The 16,022-nt window shown below is 35.1% G+C and overlaps 1 protein-coding gene across 1 annotated transcript in view; it reads left to right on the top strand.

Annotated features, from left to right (window-relative positions):
* LOC132753071 (uncharacterized) overlaps positions 1-16,022 on the top strand; it is a gene marked incomplete at its 3' end in the record, with an annotated part of 221,807 nt that overhangs the window by 122,665 nt on the left and 83,120 nt on the right. Inside the window, 1 exon segment of the mRNA XM_060743482.1 lies at positions 5,991-6,305. Within this exon segment, the coding sequence (XP_060599465.1) occupies positions 5,991-6,305 (315 nt within the window).

The following is a 16,022-nucleotide window of genomic DNA, read 5'->3' as shown; positions in this document are numbered from 1 at the left end:
TCTTTATCTCTGAAATGTCAAATTTACTTAGGTTTTTAACATAATTACCCTAATGCACATGCTCCAGGTAAGCTATTGTTATCAGACTGTGTCCATTGTCCATCGCCCTTTCTGCATCACGTGTTTTGCCATGTCAGCTTTGAGCTCACCTGAGCTGGATTGATGAAAGTCTATTGTTTGTCTTCAGTCCACACTTAGTTTGTTTTCTCTCTAGTGGTTACATTTTGCCTCAGTTGTCACAAAAAAAGAGTGTGTTTGTCCCAGTATTTACTCAGACAAGTTAGAATATTTGTCATCTCAGATATCACAATGACTCAAAAATAAGAAAAATAAAAAAAATGTTAACACTCTAGAGCTACTACTGAAGTCAAAATATCCTGGAAATTTGTCAGAAAGGTTGTTTGGTTAATTTCTTGCTCAATTATGGGTCATCTGCGGTCAGATATTAAGTAACGTGACCGAAATATGGAACAACTTCGTTACCCGTGCATAATCCTGTGACTATCCAAGAAATCCAGAGAAATCTCAGGAATTTGTCCAAGAAAAAATCACAGGATTTCTTCAGATAATCCTGAGACTTTTCATGCTGTTAAAGGGGACTAGATAATCCCAGGACTGTCTCAAAGACAGGAAAAAACTGGAAAAAATATGACTGCTGTCCCGGGAAAGTCCTGCTTCCAGGAATGACCTGTAATGCCAGCAAAGTCTTGTTCTCAGGACAGTCTCATAATTCCAGGAAAGTCCTGTCCCCAGGACAATGCCAAAATCCAAGTAAAGTCCTGTTCCGAGTACAGTCTCATAATCCAAGTAATATCCTGTTTCCATGTTGTAAAATATTTCGGTTCTTGACAATGACTGGCACATTTTATTGTGTATGAAATTGCACAAAGAAACAAAAGTGAACAAAAAATGTTGTTTTTTTCCCACAAAAATTAGTTGATTAAGATAAAAGTTTAATTTACAGTACGGATATTACATTTTTTATCCTTCCGGTTTGCGGGAAAAATCATATAGCAGCTAGCTACACCGCACCTACTGATGATCGAATTATGTCATAATATTTCATTCTGAGAACAAACATACGATTCGAATCATCAAATAATGCATATCAAATGAAATCAACCTCAGAAAACATCTGTATCAATCTGACCTCGAGTTGAGATTATAAATTATACTAAACCGGAAGTACATGACGACACATCCGCCAATCAAGAAAATTGAGAAATTTTGTAACATAAACTCGTATTTCACAACAAAGAAGTGAAGATGAATACAATTATCGGTGTGCTTCGTTGAAACAGGTATTTTGTTAACTATTCGTTAAGTATTAAGGCATGACAATCTGTATTTATGTAAATATCACCTTTCGACTTCCCGTGTTATGATTTATAAAATTATACATGTACACATGTGTTATCGACCTCAATAAATGTTAGTGAAAATGGAAAAATAATTATGGTAATTATCCATGGTGCTAGTAATACTTAATTATCTTTATCATTTTGTTAACTAAGCAAGAAAAAATAACTTAACCTCACAATATTATTAATTTATACTTGAAAATCTTCTAAAACAGTAATTTTGGAATTCATTATTGAAACATGAAAACATGTAAATCATTATCTTCTTTCTTGTCCAAACTTTCAAGTTCAAAGAAATACTTTCTTTGCAAACCTTCAGTGTCCTTTAACTGTTCAAAATTTACTATATGGCTCTGAACATCTCAGCTTTGAACATAACACAAATATCTTTAGTTGCGTCCAAAAATACATTGTCGCCACCAAACGTTTTACTTCTTAGTGCTTGCGCATGTTACAGAACGACTTCATAAGCAGGTTTTATACATTATACTAAGTTAACTGTTTTATCGGTAGCAAACAACTCAGTTCCACACTGGAACCTTTTTTTCACTTTTCAAAATCTCAAAACATTACATATGATTTTGACCAGTCAGCCGTCATCCTTTCCAACCCACTGAGGAAATGAATTTACATAAGTCTTAGACTTGTTTTCAAATCCTCTTCCGAATTTAATTAAGTTAAAAATTCTTTAGCATTGTATATCTTCAACTTATATCATCAGTCTTTCATGTATTTTATCATACAATGTATTCTGTTTGTAATGTATATTTATGTCTTGTAAATTCTGGAAATAAATATTGTTTAAACTAAACATGAAAATGGTTCATGAAGAGATTAAAAGAGAAGAAAAAACTGAAATGACTCATGAAAATTTTGGTCAAACAGTCTGCCACGTGAAATTCTTACCTTCCTGAGATCCCTGCTAATTGTTGTTGTTTTTCTTTTTTTTAGAAAGGGTGTTCTAAATTATGATAAACCACAGATGCTTGGGCCAACATGATACCCCTGAGTAAACACTATCAAAAAATATTTTGATATTTTAACACTAATGGGATATCTGTTACAACTATAATACTGGTTTTCGAAAAAAAAAATCATATATGAAAAAAAAAAATACTGTTTACCATCCTGTATTGCGGCTTGATTCTGGGCAGGCAGGCGAATTGGTTGGGCTATTTTTCGTAACAGTTTTCTCAGCAACTACTTATCAGAGCCTTATGATATTTACTATGCAGCATCAACACATTGTCCAATACCATGAGATTCGATTTTAGGTCTGTCGCTCATCCACTTCATGTTAACTGACTTAGTTAAATTCTTAATAATGGTCAATGGTACGAATTTTTCGTAACAATTTTCTCATTAGTTTAATTCATAATAATGGTCAATGGTACGAATTTTTTGTAACAATTTTCTCAGCAACTACTTATTACAGCCTCTTGATGTTTGGTATACAACATTGATATGATTTCAGGTATGTGGCTCATCCACTTTCAGTTTTCTGACCTTGTGAAATTTTCAGCATTAATTGTAAATGGAAGGAAATTTCCGTAACAGTTTTCTTAGCAACTACATATCACAGCCTCTTGAAATTTGGTATTGTGACTGCAAAGTTCAGGTCTATCGCTTATCTTCTTCCTGTTTACCGACTTAGTTAAATGTTCGATATGAATGGCCAATGGTAGGAAATTTTTGTAACATCACAGCCTCATGAGTCATGTTATTTTGTATACAAATGCAACCCGACCATTTTTGTTTTTGACCCATTTTTAGCTCACCTGTCACAAAGTAACAGGGTGAGCTTTTGTGATCGCTTTTCGTCCGTCGTCCGTCCGTCGTCCGTCTGTCGTCCGTAAACTTTTACTTTAAATGACATCTCCTCATAAACCACTTGGCCAATTTCATCCAAACTTCATAGGAATGTTCCTTTGGTGGTCACCTTTAAAAATTGTTCAAAGAATTTAATTCCATGCAGAACTCTGGTTGCCATGGCAACCGAAAGAAAAAACTTTAAATATCTATTTAAAAAACCCTAAGAGCTAGAGCTTAGATATTTGAGTGTCTACCAAGTTTGGTCAAAATTGGCCCCGCTCGGGGGTCATTGATTTTCCTTATATGTGTATAGCAAAAACTTAAAATCTTCTTTGAAAAAACCCAAATAGCTAGAGTTTAGATATTAAGCATGAAACATGTTCTAGTAAGTGTCTACAAAGTTTGTTCAAATAAAAGCCCTGGGGTCAAAACTGGCCCTGCCCCAAGGGTGTCATTGTTTTTAACTATATGTGTATGGTAAAAACTTAAAAAAATCTTCTTTGAAAAAACCCAATGAGCTAGAGCTTAGATGTTTGGCATGAAACATCTTCTTATGGGTGTCTACCAAGTTTGTACAAATAAACGCCCTGGGGTCAAAATTGGCCCCGCCCGAGGGGGTCATTGATTTTCCCTATATGCATATAGTAAAAACTTAAAAAAATCTTCTTTTAAAGAACTCAAAGAGCTAGAGCTAAGATATTTAGCATGAAACATGTTCTAATGGGTGTCTACCAAGTTTGTTCAAATAAAAGCCCTTTGGTCAATATTGGCCCCGCCCCGGGGGTCATTGATTTTCCTTATATGTGTATAGTAAAAACTTAAAAAATCTTCTTTTAAAAAACCCAATGAGTTAGAGCTTAGATGTTAAGCATGAAACATCTTCTTATAGGTGTCTACCAAGTTTGTTCAAATAAAAGCCCTTGGGTTAAAATTAGCCCTGCCAGGGGGGGGGGAGGTCATTGTTTTTCATTATATATGTATAGTAAAAACTTAACATCATGAAACATCTTCTAATGGGTGTCTTCCAAGTTTGTTCAAATAAAAGCCCTTGGGTTTAAACTGGCCTCGCTCCGGGGGCCTATATACAGGTGAGCGACCTCAGGGCCATCATGGCCCTCTTGTTTGCCTTTGCCGTCCATCTGTCTGTCCATTGTCCGCATTCAGCTTGTTTGGCTGTCACAGGTCAAACTACTTGTGGGATTTTAACTAAAATTCACAAGAGTGATCAGTACCCTCCCTTGTAGTGCACACTGCTGGCATGTTCCACTTCGCTGCATAAAAAGGCCGCCAGAGCTGAAAATAGAAAAATCTTGTCAGACTTGCACAGGTCAAACTGCTGGTGAGATTTCAACCAAACTGTACAGGAGTGATCAGTACCATCCGTAGTTAAGCACATTCCCGGCACGTTTCCTTTGCTGCACAAAATGGCCAACAGAGCTGGTGGGATTTCAAACAAACTTGACAGGAGTGATCAGTACCATCACTACTAGTGCACATCTCCAGCATGTTACTCTTTGCTGCACAAAATGGCTGCCAGAGCTGAAAACAAAATCTTGTCCTGCTTTCAAAGGTCAAACTGCAGGTGGGATTTCATCCAAACTTCTCAGAGAGTGATCAGTACCATCCCTAGTTGTGCACATCTTCGGCACATTCTGCTTTGCTGCACAAAATGGCCACGGGAGCTAAAATTAGAAAATGTCCTGCTTTTTACAGGTCAAACTGCTGATTGGATTTCAACCAAACTTCACAGGAGTGATCAGTGCCATCTGCAGTTGTGCACATCACCAGTATGTTCCGCTTTGCTGCACAAAATGGCGGACAGTTCTGAAATAGAAAAAAAATCCCGGTTTTCACAGGTCCAACTGCTGTTGGGATTTCCATCAAACTTTACAGGGGTGAAAAATGTCATCCTTAGTTGTGCACATTGCCAGCATGTTCCTCTTCGCTGCACAAAATGGCAGCCAGACATGCATATAGAAAAATCTAGTCCGTCTTTCACAGGTCAAACTTTCTGGCGGGATTTAAATGAGACTTTACAGGAGTGATGAGTTCCATACCTTGTTTTGGGGAGACATATATACTTTGATAAAGCAACATTTTGGACAAGAACTTCTAAATGGTTTAATTGACCTTGACCTTGAGCTGTAAATGACCTTGATCAGCAAGTCTAGATTATTGAATTTTTGTTAAACAGTCAAAATTTTGTTATTTATGCTATGATTTGATTTATACTTGGTCAAAACAAAACTTTCTACCAAACAAACATTGAATAATTCAGATGCCACCTTGACCGTCAATGTCATATTTTATTCTATAGCATTAAAATATAGACCATGTGCACAGTTTAAGATGTAAAATTGAACTTTGATATCCTGTGATAAAGATAATTTGATGAAGTGACCTTTCTTGTCCTTTGATGTACAGCTATGAAGTTTTGACCATGTGCTTAGTTTATGATGATAAAATGAACTTTGGTATCACCTGACCTATATTCTGACTATATGTCCTACTTTCTTCACCTAGATAACGTGGTGAAGTGACCTATTTTCGTCTTGTCCAGCTGTGTAATTTGGACCTTGTGCAAAATTTGAAATGCAAAATTAATCATTGAATATTATGTTAATGATTCATACATGGACAAAACAACAAGTGACTGAGTAGAACTACCTATTGAAATTTTAAAAAATAGGGAAAAACTATTTTTTTCTTTAATTTTCTTTTTTAGAGATTTCTTAAAACCTTTTGTTTGCTTTAAGAAAACGTAAAAAAGTTGAGCGTCACCCCCGTCTGGCGGTGGCATTTGTTTGATAATTTCAGGTAGTCCATCATCAACATCATATACTGAAGACTCTGAATTTGATTCTCAGAAACACGAAGATGAGAACTATTATAGAACAATTAGAGAATATTACAAAGATGACTGGTTATATGCTTTGTCAGCAAAACAGAGTGGCTCAGCCCAGAAAAACCAGCTGGGTGTACAAGTTGCAGATCCCCAAGATTTTGACCATAATGATGCAAAAGAAAGGGAAAACTCAAAGAAAAATGATGTTTGTTTTGAAATACAAAATGTAAAAACAGGCACTGATGAAAAATTTGAAGATGAAAATACTTTCTCAAGCAAATCTGATGGTATGCTTCATAAATTATAGTAAATGAGATTAAATTGTAAAAACATACATGTAATGTAAATCTTCTTACTTAAGAAGTTTCAAACTAATTTTATGCCTTCAATGTATTGTTACTTTCAATGTATTGTTACTATGAAAAAGATATTTCACACTTAAATTGTGCCACAAATGTATTTTTACAATGAACATGAGACTTCTAATGTATTATTTTGCCCCCCTTCAAAGAAGTTGGGGTATATTGCTTTACAATTGTCGGTCCGTAGACTAAATGGTTTCCGATCAATAACTAAAGAACGCTTATGCCTATAGTCTGTCCCACCAAATTTGAATATTCCATTTTTAGCTCACCTGTCACAAAGTGACAGGGTGAGCTTTTGTGATCGCTTTTCGTCCGGCGTCCGTCCGTCTGTCTGTCGTCCGTCCGTCCGTAAACTTTTACTTTAAATGACATCTCCTCATAAACCACTAAGCCAATTTCATCCAAACTTCACAGGAATGTTCCTTTGGTGGTCACCTTTAAAAATTGTTCAAAGAATTTAATTCCATGCAGAACTCTGGTTGCCATGGCAACCGAAAGAAAAAACTTTAAATGTCTTCTTTTAAAAAACCCAAAGAGCTAGAGCTTAGATATTTGGCATGAAACATCTTCTAGTGAGTGTCTACAAAGTTTGTTCAAATAAAAGCCCTGGGGTCAAAATTGGCCCCGCCCCAGGGGGTCATTGATTTTCCCTATATGCATATAGTAAAATCTTAAAAAATCTTCTTTTTAAGAACCAAAAGAGCTAGAGCTAAGATATTTAGCATGAAACATCTTCTAATGAGTGTCTACCAAGTTTGTTCAAATAAAAGCCCTGGGGTCAAAATTGGCCCCGCCCCAGGGGGTCATTGATTTTCCCTATATGCATATAGTTAAAACTTAAAAAAATCTTCTTTTAAAGAACTCAAAGAGCTAGAGCTAAGATATATAGCATGAAAAATGTTCTAATGGGTGTCTACCAAGTTTGTTCAAATAAAAACCCTGGGGTCAAAATTGGCCCCGCCCCGTGGGTCATTGATTTTCCTTATATATGTGTATAGCAAAAACTTAAAAAATCTTCTTTGAAAAAACCTAAATAGCTAGAGTTTAGATATTAAGCATGAAACATCTTCTAGTGAGTGTCTACAAAGTTTGTTCAGATAAAAGCCCTGGGGTCAAAATTGGCCCTGCCCCGGGGTCATTGATTTTCCTTATATGTGTATAGCAAAAACTTAAAAATCTTCTTTGAAAAAACCCAAATAGCTAGAGTTTAGATATTAAGCATGAAACATGTTCTAGTAAGTGTCTACAAAGTTTGTTCAAATAAAAGCCCCAGGGTCAAAACTGGCCCCGCCCCAGGGGTGTCATTGTTTTAAACTATATGTGTATAGTAAAAACTTAAAAATCTTCTTTTAAAAAACCCAATGAGCTACAGCTTAGATGTTTAGCATGAAACATCTTCTTATGGGTGTCTACCAAGTTTGTTCAAATAAAAGCCCTTGGGTTAAAATTGGCCCTGCTGGGGGTGGGGGCAGCTCATTGTTTTTCATTACATGTGTGTAGTAAAAACTTAACATCATGAAACATCTTCTTATGGATGTATTCCAAGTTTGTTCAAATAAAAGCCCTGGGGTTTAAACTGGCCCCTGCTCCGGGGGCCTATATACAGGTGAGCAACCTCAGGGCCATCATGGCCCTCTTGTTTATTAAATATGATAGTAAAATCATTTAAATTAATGTCATGTTAACCCTGACATCAATATCTCTGGGCATGTTTTTCATTTTTTTCATAAAGTCAGTAATATGGTCAAAATGTTAAAATTAAATTTTTTCCCGTTGACTTACGTTGTAACCTGACGTGACGTCCATTTCAAAATGGCGGCACCCATACAGACGTCATTTAGGGTTCATCTCACAATTAGCGTGAAATGTACTCGGTAATTATAAAAATTTGATTATTCTTATTTACTTACTGATCAATAGCTAAATGTTATCATTAAAAAGAAAAATGAGAATAAAGTTGGTGTCAAAAAGGCAGTTTTACTAGCAAACCATTATTTAAAATAATCAAAATCATTTGAAGTGAAAATATCTCTAACTGCTTTATAAATTCTAACACACAAAGATTTATATAGTTACCATGATATACTGTCATATTTTATATTCTTTTTGTGTCGCCTCTACGGAGTAGTGGCGACATATAGGGATCACTTCTCCGTCGTCTGTCTGTCTGTCACAAAACTTGTCCGGACTACTCCTCATAAACTACTGGTGCAATTTCATCCAAACTTTACAGGAATGATCAGTACCAAGTCTAATTGTGCATATTGTCAGCATTTTCCTGTTCAATGATTTTTGTCAGAGTTATGGCCCTTTAATAATTTTTTTCGTCCACATTTGGCCATTTTGTTTAAAGCAGTGTAACCATGCAGAAAGGAAATTGACGTCAGTCTGGACCACGATGCAATTTATCTCTTCAAAGTATAAACTTTTCCATGAAAAAATCGATATTTATATAATCAGTCTACTCAACGGCTCCCAGTAAATAAATGGAAAACAGAAGAACAGAAAGGGAAACAGGCTAGTTTTGGATATGTTTGGCTGTTTTCACCAGGTGAATTACTGTCCGAGATACTGGAAATACACTACGGATTTAAAACAAATTGGGTACTGAGCCTTTGATTTGCTTTTTTATTACGCAAAGATTTTATTTTAATTTGGTAAATTGGTCAAAATTATTGGGTAATTATGCAGATACGCTACTTATCTGAAGCTCTGCTTTTTCATACATGACAGCAATATACAGTAGAGACTGTCACATGTGACTTTCCAAGGGACCTTCAAAAAAAGGTCACATATGATATTTATACAGTCTCAAAGAAAATTAAAATACCATCTATATACCATTGTGACTTAACATACATGACTGTGTGAAGGAATAATATGTAACCAATTGTTAATAAACATAGGTACTTAAAATATTTGATGTAAATAAAATATGAATCCCTGTAAAACAAATATAATTAATTGCATGTATATCATATAAAATGACACTTTTATTTTTATATAAGATTTATATTGAATCATTTTAGTACAAATAAACTTGAATTTGATGCATTCAAAATCCTTAAAATAAATATCATACTTTAACAGCCAAAGTTTTTTCTCTTTAAATGAAAGACGTAGAATTTATGTAGCCATAGAAAGGTGAAATAAAAAAAACATGCTGCCTTAAAAATATTCCCTTGGCACTCCATAAACAGTAAAGAAAAATCTGAGTCCTGACACAAATCTTAATCCAGTTTGCTCAGGTCATTATGTACTTCGCACCTCAATTTGTTAACACACATCAATTGCATCATGCTTACCATATCTGGCAGTAGGGTATAGACGCTAGGTCACTTAATATATGTATACATGTAAACTGTGTAATTGATGCAGAGCTGTGTAGAGGTTGTTTGAAGGATAATAATTGGACTTAATTACTGTATTTTGGTCTCTGGGTGTTAAAACAGGTACATGTATTGTTTATCTGGTTTAAACAGATTTTTACCTCTTTCAATCACTCCTCAGTGTTTGTCGGTTACTGTGAGACAAAGCTAGTTTCAAACGTTGCTAATCTGTGATTCTTTGAGTTTATTGCCTGATCATTATTATGCCCCCATTTCGAAGAAAAGGGGGTATATTGCTTTGCACTTGTCGGTCCGTCGGTCCGTAGACCAAATGGTTTCCGAGTGATAACTAAAGAAGCCTTTAGGCCTAGGAACTTCAAACTTGGTATGGTGATTGGTCATGACCAGTAGATGACCCCTATTGATTTTGGGGTCAAGGGGTCAAAGGTCAAGGTCACATTTGACTTGTAAGCAAAAACGATTTCCGATCAATAACTAAAGAACCTTAAGGCCTAGGAACTTCAAACTTGGTATGGTGATTGGTCATGACCAGTAGATGATCCCTATTGATTTTGGGGTCAAGGGGTCAAAGGTCAAGGTCACATTGACCTTGTAAGCAAAAAACGGTTTCCGATCAATAACTAAAGAACCTTAAGGCCTAGGAACTTTAAACTTGGTATGGTGATTTTGTCATGACCAGTAGATGACCCCTATTGATTTTGGGTCAAGGGGTCAAAGGTCAAGGTCACATTGACCTTGTAAGCAAAAACGGTTTACGATCAATAACTAAAGAACCTTAAGGCCTAGGAACTTCAAACTTGATATGGTGATTGGTCATGATCAGTAGATGATCCCTATTGATTTTGGGGTCAAGGGGTCAAAGGTCAAGGTCACATTGACCTTGTAAGCAATAACGGTTTCCGATCAATAACTAAAGAACCTTAAGGCCTAGGAACTTCAAACTTGATATGGTGATTGGTCATGATCAGTAGATGATCCCTATTGATTTTGGGGTCAAGGGGTCAAAGGTCAAGGTCACATTGACCTTGTAAGCAAAAATGGTTTCCGATCAATAACTAAAGAACTTGAAGGCCTAGGAATTTTAAACTTTGTTATGGTGATTGGTCATGATCAGTAGATGACCCCTATTGATTTTGGGGTCAAGGGGTCAAAGGTCAAGGTCACATTGACCTTGTAAGCAATAACGGTTTCGGATCAATAACTAAAGAACTTTTAGGCCTAGGAACTTCAAACTTGGTATGGTGATTGGTCATGATCAGTAGATGACCCCTATTGATTTTGGGGTCAAGGGGTCAAAGGTCAAGGTCACATTGACCTTTTTGGTAAAAACGGTTTCTGATCAATAACAAAAGAACCCTTAGGCCTAGGAACTTCAAACTTGGTATTGATTGGTCATGACCAGCAGATGACCCCTATTGATTTTGGGGTTAAGGGGTCAAAGGTCAAGGTCACATTGACCTTGAAGGTAAAAACAATTTCCGATCAATAACAAAAGAACCAAAGAACCCTTAGGCCTAGGAACTTCAAACTTAGTATGGTGATTGGTCATGACCAGCAGATGACCCCTATTGATTTTGGGGGGTTAAGGGTCAAAGGTCAAGGTCATATTGACTTTGTAGGTAAAAACGGTTTCCGATCAATTATGAATGAACCCTTAGGCCTAGGGACTTCAAACTTGATATTGTGATTGGTCATGATCAGTAGATGACCCTATTGATTTTGGGGTCAAGGGGTCAAAGGTCAAGGTCACATTGACCTCTTAGGTAAAAACGGTTTCCGATCAATAACTAAAGAACCCTTTGGCCTTGGAAACTTCAAACATGGTATGGTGATTGGTCATGACCAGCAGATGACCTATTGATTTTGGGGTCAAGGGTCAAAGGTCAAGGTCACATTGACCTTTTTTTGTATGTTAAAAAAACGGTTTCCGATCAATTAACTTAAAAAAGCTTAGGCCTAGGAACTTCAAACTTTGTATGATGATTGGTCGTGACCAGCAGATGACCCCTATTGGATTTTGGGGTTAAGGGGTCAAAGGTTAAGGTCATGACCAGTTATACTTGATAACCCTTATTAATTGTTTGATCACTGGGTCAGAAGTCATGCATAATAACCTTATCACATGACTCATTGGCTGCTGATAGGGGGCATACATGTTTTACAAACATATCTTGTTTTTTATCTGCATCGTTCCCTGCCAACAACAAACTCAAGGCGGGGTTACATGTCCAAACAAAAATTGATATGTCACGCATTCAGTATCGGACGCTGTCATTGGTTAAGAACCTGCAACACTGACACTGATTGACAGGTTTATTCATTCATTGATTTGTTTATTCCTTGACAGCTGAAGTGTGTCGGAGTAACCAACAATGCAATTATCCGTAAGACCACTGCTGATTAATGGGGAGATATTAATTCAGACATGTAAAGTTGTAAAAGTTGTTTAAGTCTATCGTTTAATTATGTTTATTGTTAAAAATGATGCTTTAATTTTTTTGTTGGTTGAATTTTTGAAAATCGGGGGATTTCGATCTCTCGGCGGGAGATCGGGAGACATGGTCAAAAATGAGGGGTTTTTGTCCCCTGGCGGGGCATATGGCATGTATGTCGTTAACAAAGACAAAGTGACAAAAATCTAGTAGTCTCGTCCTGTTTAAGCTGTGTATGCTGGTGCATTTAAGTCTTCTAAATTGGCTCAAATTAAATTGTAGAAGTATTGTCAGAAAATAAAGTCGATTAAATATTTCTACAACAATCCTCAGATGATTGGCTTGTTTAAATTAAAGGTGTGACAAATGTTTTAGATATGCGTTCCTTAATCAATAATCGTTTATTAATTTTCGTAATGAACAAATGCAAAAGTAACGCTGAATCTGTGCAACACTATTCCATAAACTAATAGCACAGTAAGGAAACAAACCCAAAAATTGGATTCTAAATCAAATTTAAAGAAACTAATTAGCTCATACGGCTGCTACGACATTATCCTTTAACCAGCATAACACTTTTTGGCAGGAATATGTTTACTTCTTAAAATCATTTATGAGAAAGATAACCTGATTGCCGTTTTGAAGGTGACTTTTGTGTTTTCGTCAAATAAATATGTACATTTAACACATTTAAAACATTATGTTTTCATCTTCTGTATACCTAAGACATTTGTCAAACTACATGTGTCATACAACAATAGAAGGAAGCTGGTAAAATTTTAATGAGACAAGTACAAATGTTGCTGCAATGCAGCAATTGAAAAGCTCCGCGCAAAAAATGCGCTCATTACAGATACCTAACCAAATTATTCCTACGCAAATGACCAAATTATTCCTACACCCAGGTCATGTTATATTCAGATTATTTAGTACTATTGTAGATTTTTTCCGAATGTTTTGTAAACCATTTTTTGCATAATTATACTTATCTTATACACTGTCCATAATTAAAAAGAGGGGCCAGATATTTAATTTGAAAAAATGCTTTCACTGATGCCTACCTGGTAAGGAAAGTAATTCCACTGAATACAAACAAGACTTACAAGACTAAATGTTATGTGACATGACTGTATTGTGTTCTGTTTGTGTCACTACTGTAGTCAGAAACATATGATGATAAAAATATAAAAGTCTGTTTTTATTATTATTATAATTGTAACAAATATACAAATAGTAACAAAAGGGACTTATATTATAATATAGTAATATTACATGCATTTTTTTATGTCAAATTAAAAAAAATGGTTTCTTTCAATACTGATAGAAGACTGTTACCTGAATTTTAGGCAGGTATGAGGAAATTCACTATGCGAGTCAAAGATATAAAAGCTACTTGACATTGGTGATATATAAAAAGCTATTGTTAATTGATTTATTGGGAATTAAACCATTCATAAAAAAAACAATACACCTCATGTTGAAACTGCATATCAAAGTTTCTGATCTATCTATCTATAGTTTATGCTTAATGAGGGTCCTTCCGCCCGTACGGGCACAAAATGCAGCTTTTGCTGTCGAGAACGGACCCCGGACATGTCACCAGTCATGCCCTCAAAGAGTTTATTTTGAAGCACAGAGTGTTGATAATTTACCTGCGTGCAATGGCATGCATTACCAATGTTACGTATGTATGTATGTATTTATGTATGTATGTATGTATGTATGTATGTATGTATGTACGTATGTACGTATGTATTCTAGGCTTAATGAGGGCTTTCCGCCCTTTCAGGCACTGAGAGTACGGACACTGGACATGTCACCATTCATGTCCTTAAATGTTACTATCAACCAAAAGATGACCTATAAATTTAGAATTCAGTAATTCACTGAATGATACTAAATATGTATGCAAGTTGATTTTTGTGATGATACAATTTTGATGCACGGGAGGCCAATGAGACCATTATTACACTTTAGATTTTAGGGTAATTTTATTTACCATTACAACTAGTGTAATATTTATATATTTTATTTTAATAATTTGAATATTACTATTTTTCTTAAATTCTTTTGCTTTAAATATTTTTTAGTTTTATAATTTTCATTTTATTAATTGTAAAAATATTTGGTACTTAATTTTTCAAACTTGCCAAATTTACTTTACTATAAAAACTTAGTAAAAGATTAAGCCATCAAGTCAGCTTGGGTTATTATTGTCTGAAAATGTATGTGCTGGCTTAAATTTTATAAGTGTTAAATCAGCCAAATCTTTAACAATGTAGTTTTATCAACTTTTACCAAAATGGCATATCTTAGTAAGCAATGTTAATCCCTTAAGCAAAATACCAAACCCTTAATTAATTATAACACAAAGATAGGTATAAAACCTTAGTTCTTGTGTTTGTACTGCAATAATCCTTCCTGGGAAAAGAAAGCTAATTTTTATACCAAAAGACAGATTTGAAGTCATTCTTACTTTGAACTTCAGACGTACATTAAACGTATATTTTATTTTAATAAAATATATAGATATTACACTAGTTGTAATGGTAAATAAAATACCCTAAAATCTAAAGTGTAATACCACTGTTTTTTTTTTTTTAATGCGTTTATTTAAGGTTGCCGCCGGAAAGCCCATATGGGCGACCATACACTCAAGTCGGGCCATCTCTAGGCTTCCTCACATGAAAGATTTCGACCCGAGTGAGGATCGAACCTACAGCGGTGATGGACCTGTGATCTCAAGTCAGCTACCTTAACCACTCGGCCACGGAGACCCCTAGTGTAATACCATCACAGAAATGTAACCTTATATACTAAAGTTATATTATTTCAAAACAACCAATATATCAACATGTTATTATTAAACATTAAGTTTCATAAATATAAATTAAGAATAATTATCAAAAGCAAAATTATTAAAGTCTTATGCCTGAAATCTTCTTTATATTGACAAATTCAATCACTAACAGTATACTTGATATGCTGTGTGTAAATGTAATTCAAAATGTAACAAATTATAATTTCATGTACTACTAAAAAAGGGAAATAACAAATTTATTACTAAGTGTCAAAAATCAGAACATTAATAGCTATTTATAGCTTTCGAATTCATGTACAGCAGAACTGCTTTCCGGTTATCATTTATTAATATGACACGCTGCAAATCACCGAAGGGGGAACCAATATAATAATCGAAAGGAGTTATTAAATCCGAATTTATTTTTAGCTGTAAATCGAAGGGATTAATTGATAAAATCTGGGCCCATGGACAAAAAAAATAGTAAACACAAATAGCTCTGCGCGGAGCAATAACCATCGTTGCTTCAGTGCTTCATTCACAAATTCGGCGTTACCTTGTAAAAATGGTCTCAATTACGGCTTATATGCTAAATTAAGTGCAATATGACAGGAATAGATTGGAAAATGACTCAGGTACATCGAATATAAAAAAATCAATAATTAAAAGATTTCATTGTAAACAAAATGCTTCAAATTGAAAGTCTGCGCTGGGGCTATATTATCTTCATATTACTTATATTTAGAAACATTATTATTGTCCTTGTCGTATTTAAAAAAAAAATGTTGATTTAGTTGAACTAGTACTAGTCAAACTTAGAAAATTATTGTTATAATCATACTCTGGCGAATCGTTATTTAACTGTGGCGAATCGTTATTTGACTGTGGCGAATCCTTATTTGACTGTGGCGAATCCTTATTTGACTGTGGCGAATCCTTATTTGACTGTGGCGAATCGTTATTTGACTGTGGCGAATCGTTATGTGGCAAATCGTAATTGTGGGGAATCGTCACTTATTCCGCGTATTGTATATTTTGTAGCTATAAGAGTAGGGTT

The sequence above is a fragment of the Ruditapes philippinarum genome, unplaced genomic scaffold (assembly GCF_026571515.1).
Source record: "Ruditapes philippinarum isolate M1 unplaced genomic scaffold, ASM2657151v2 ctg44_1_1_1_1, whole genome shotgun sequence".
Classification (NCBI taxonomy): Eukaryota; Metazoa; Mollusca; class Bivalvia; order Venerida; family Veneridae; genus Ruditapes; species Ruditapes philippinarum.
This window is presented reverse-complemented; position numbering and strand designations above follow the sequence as displayed.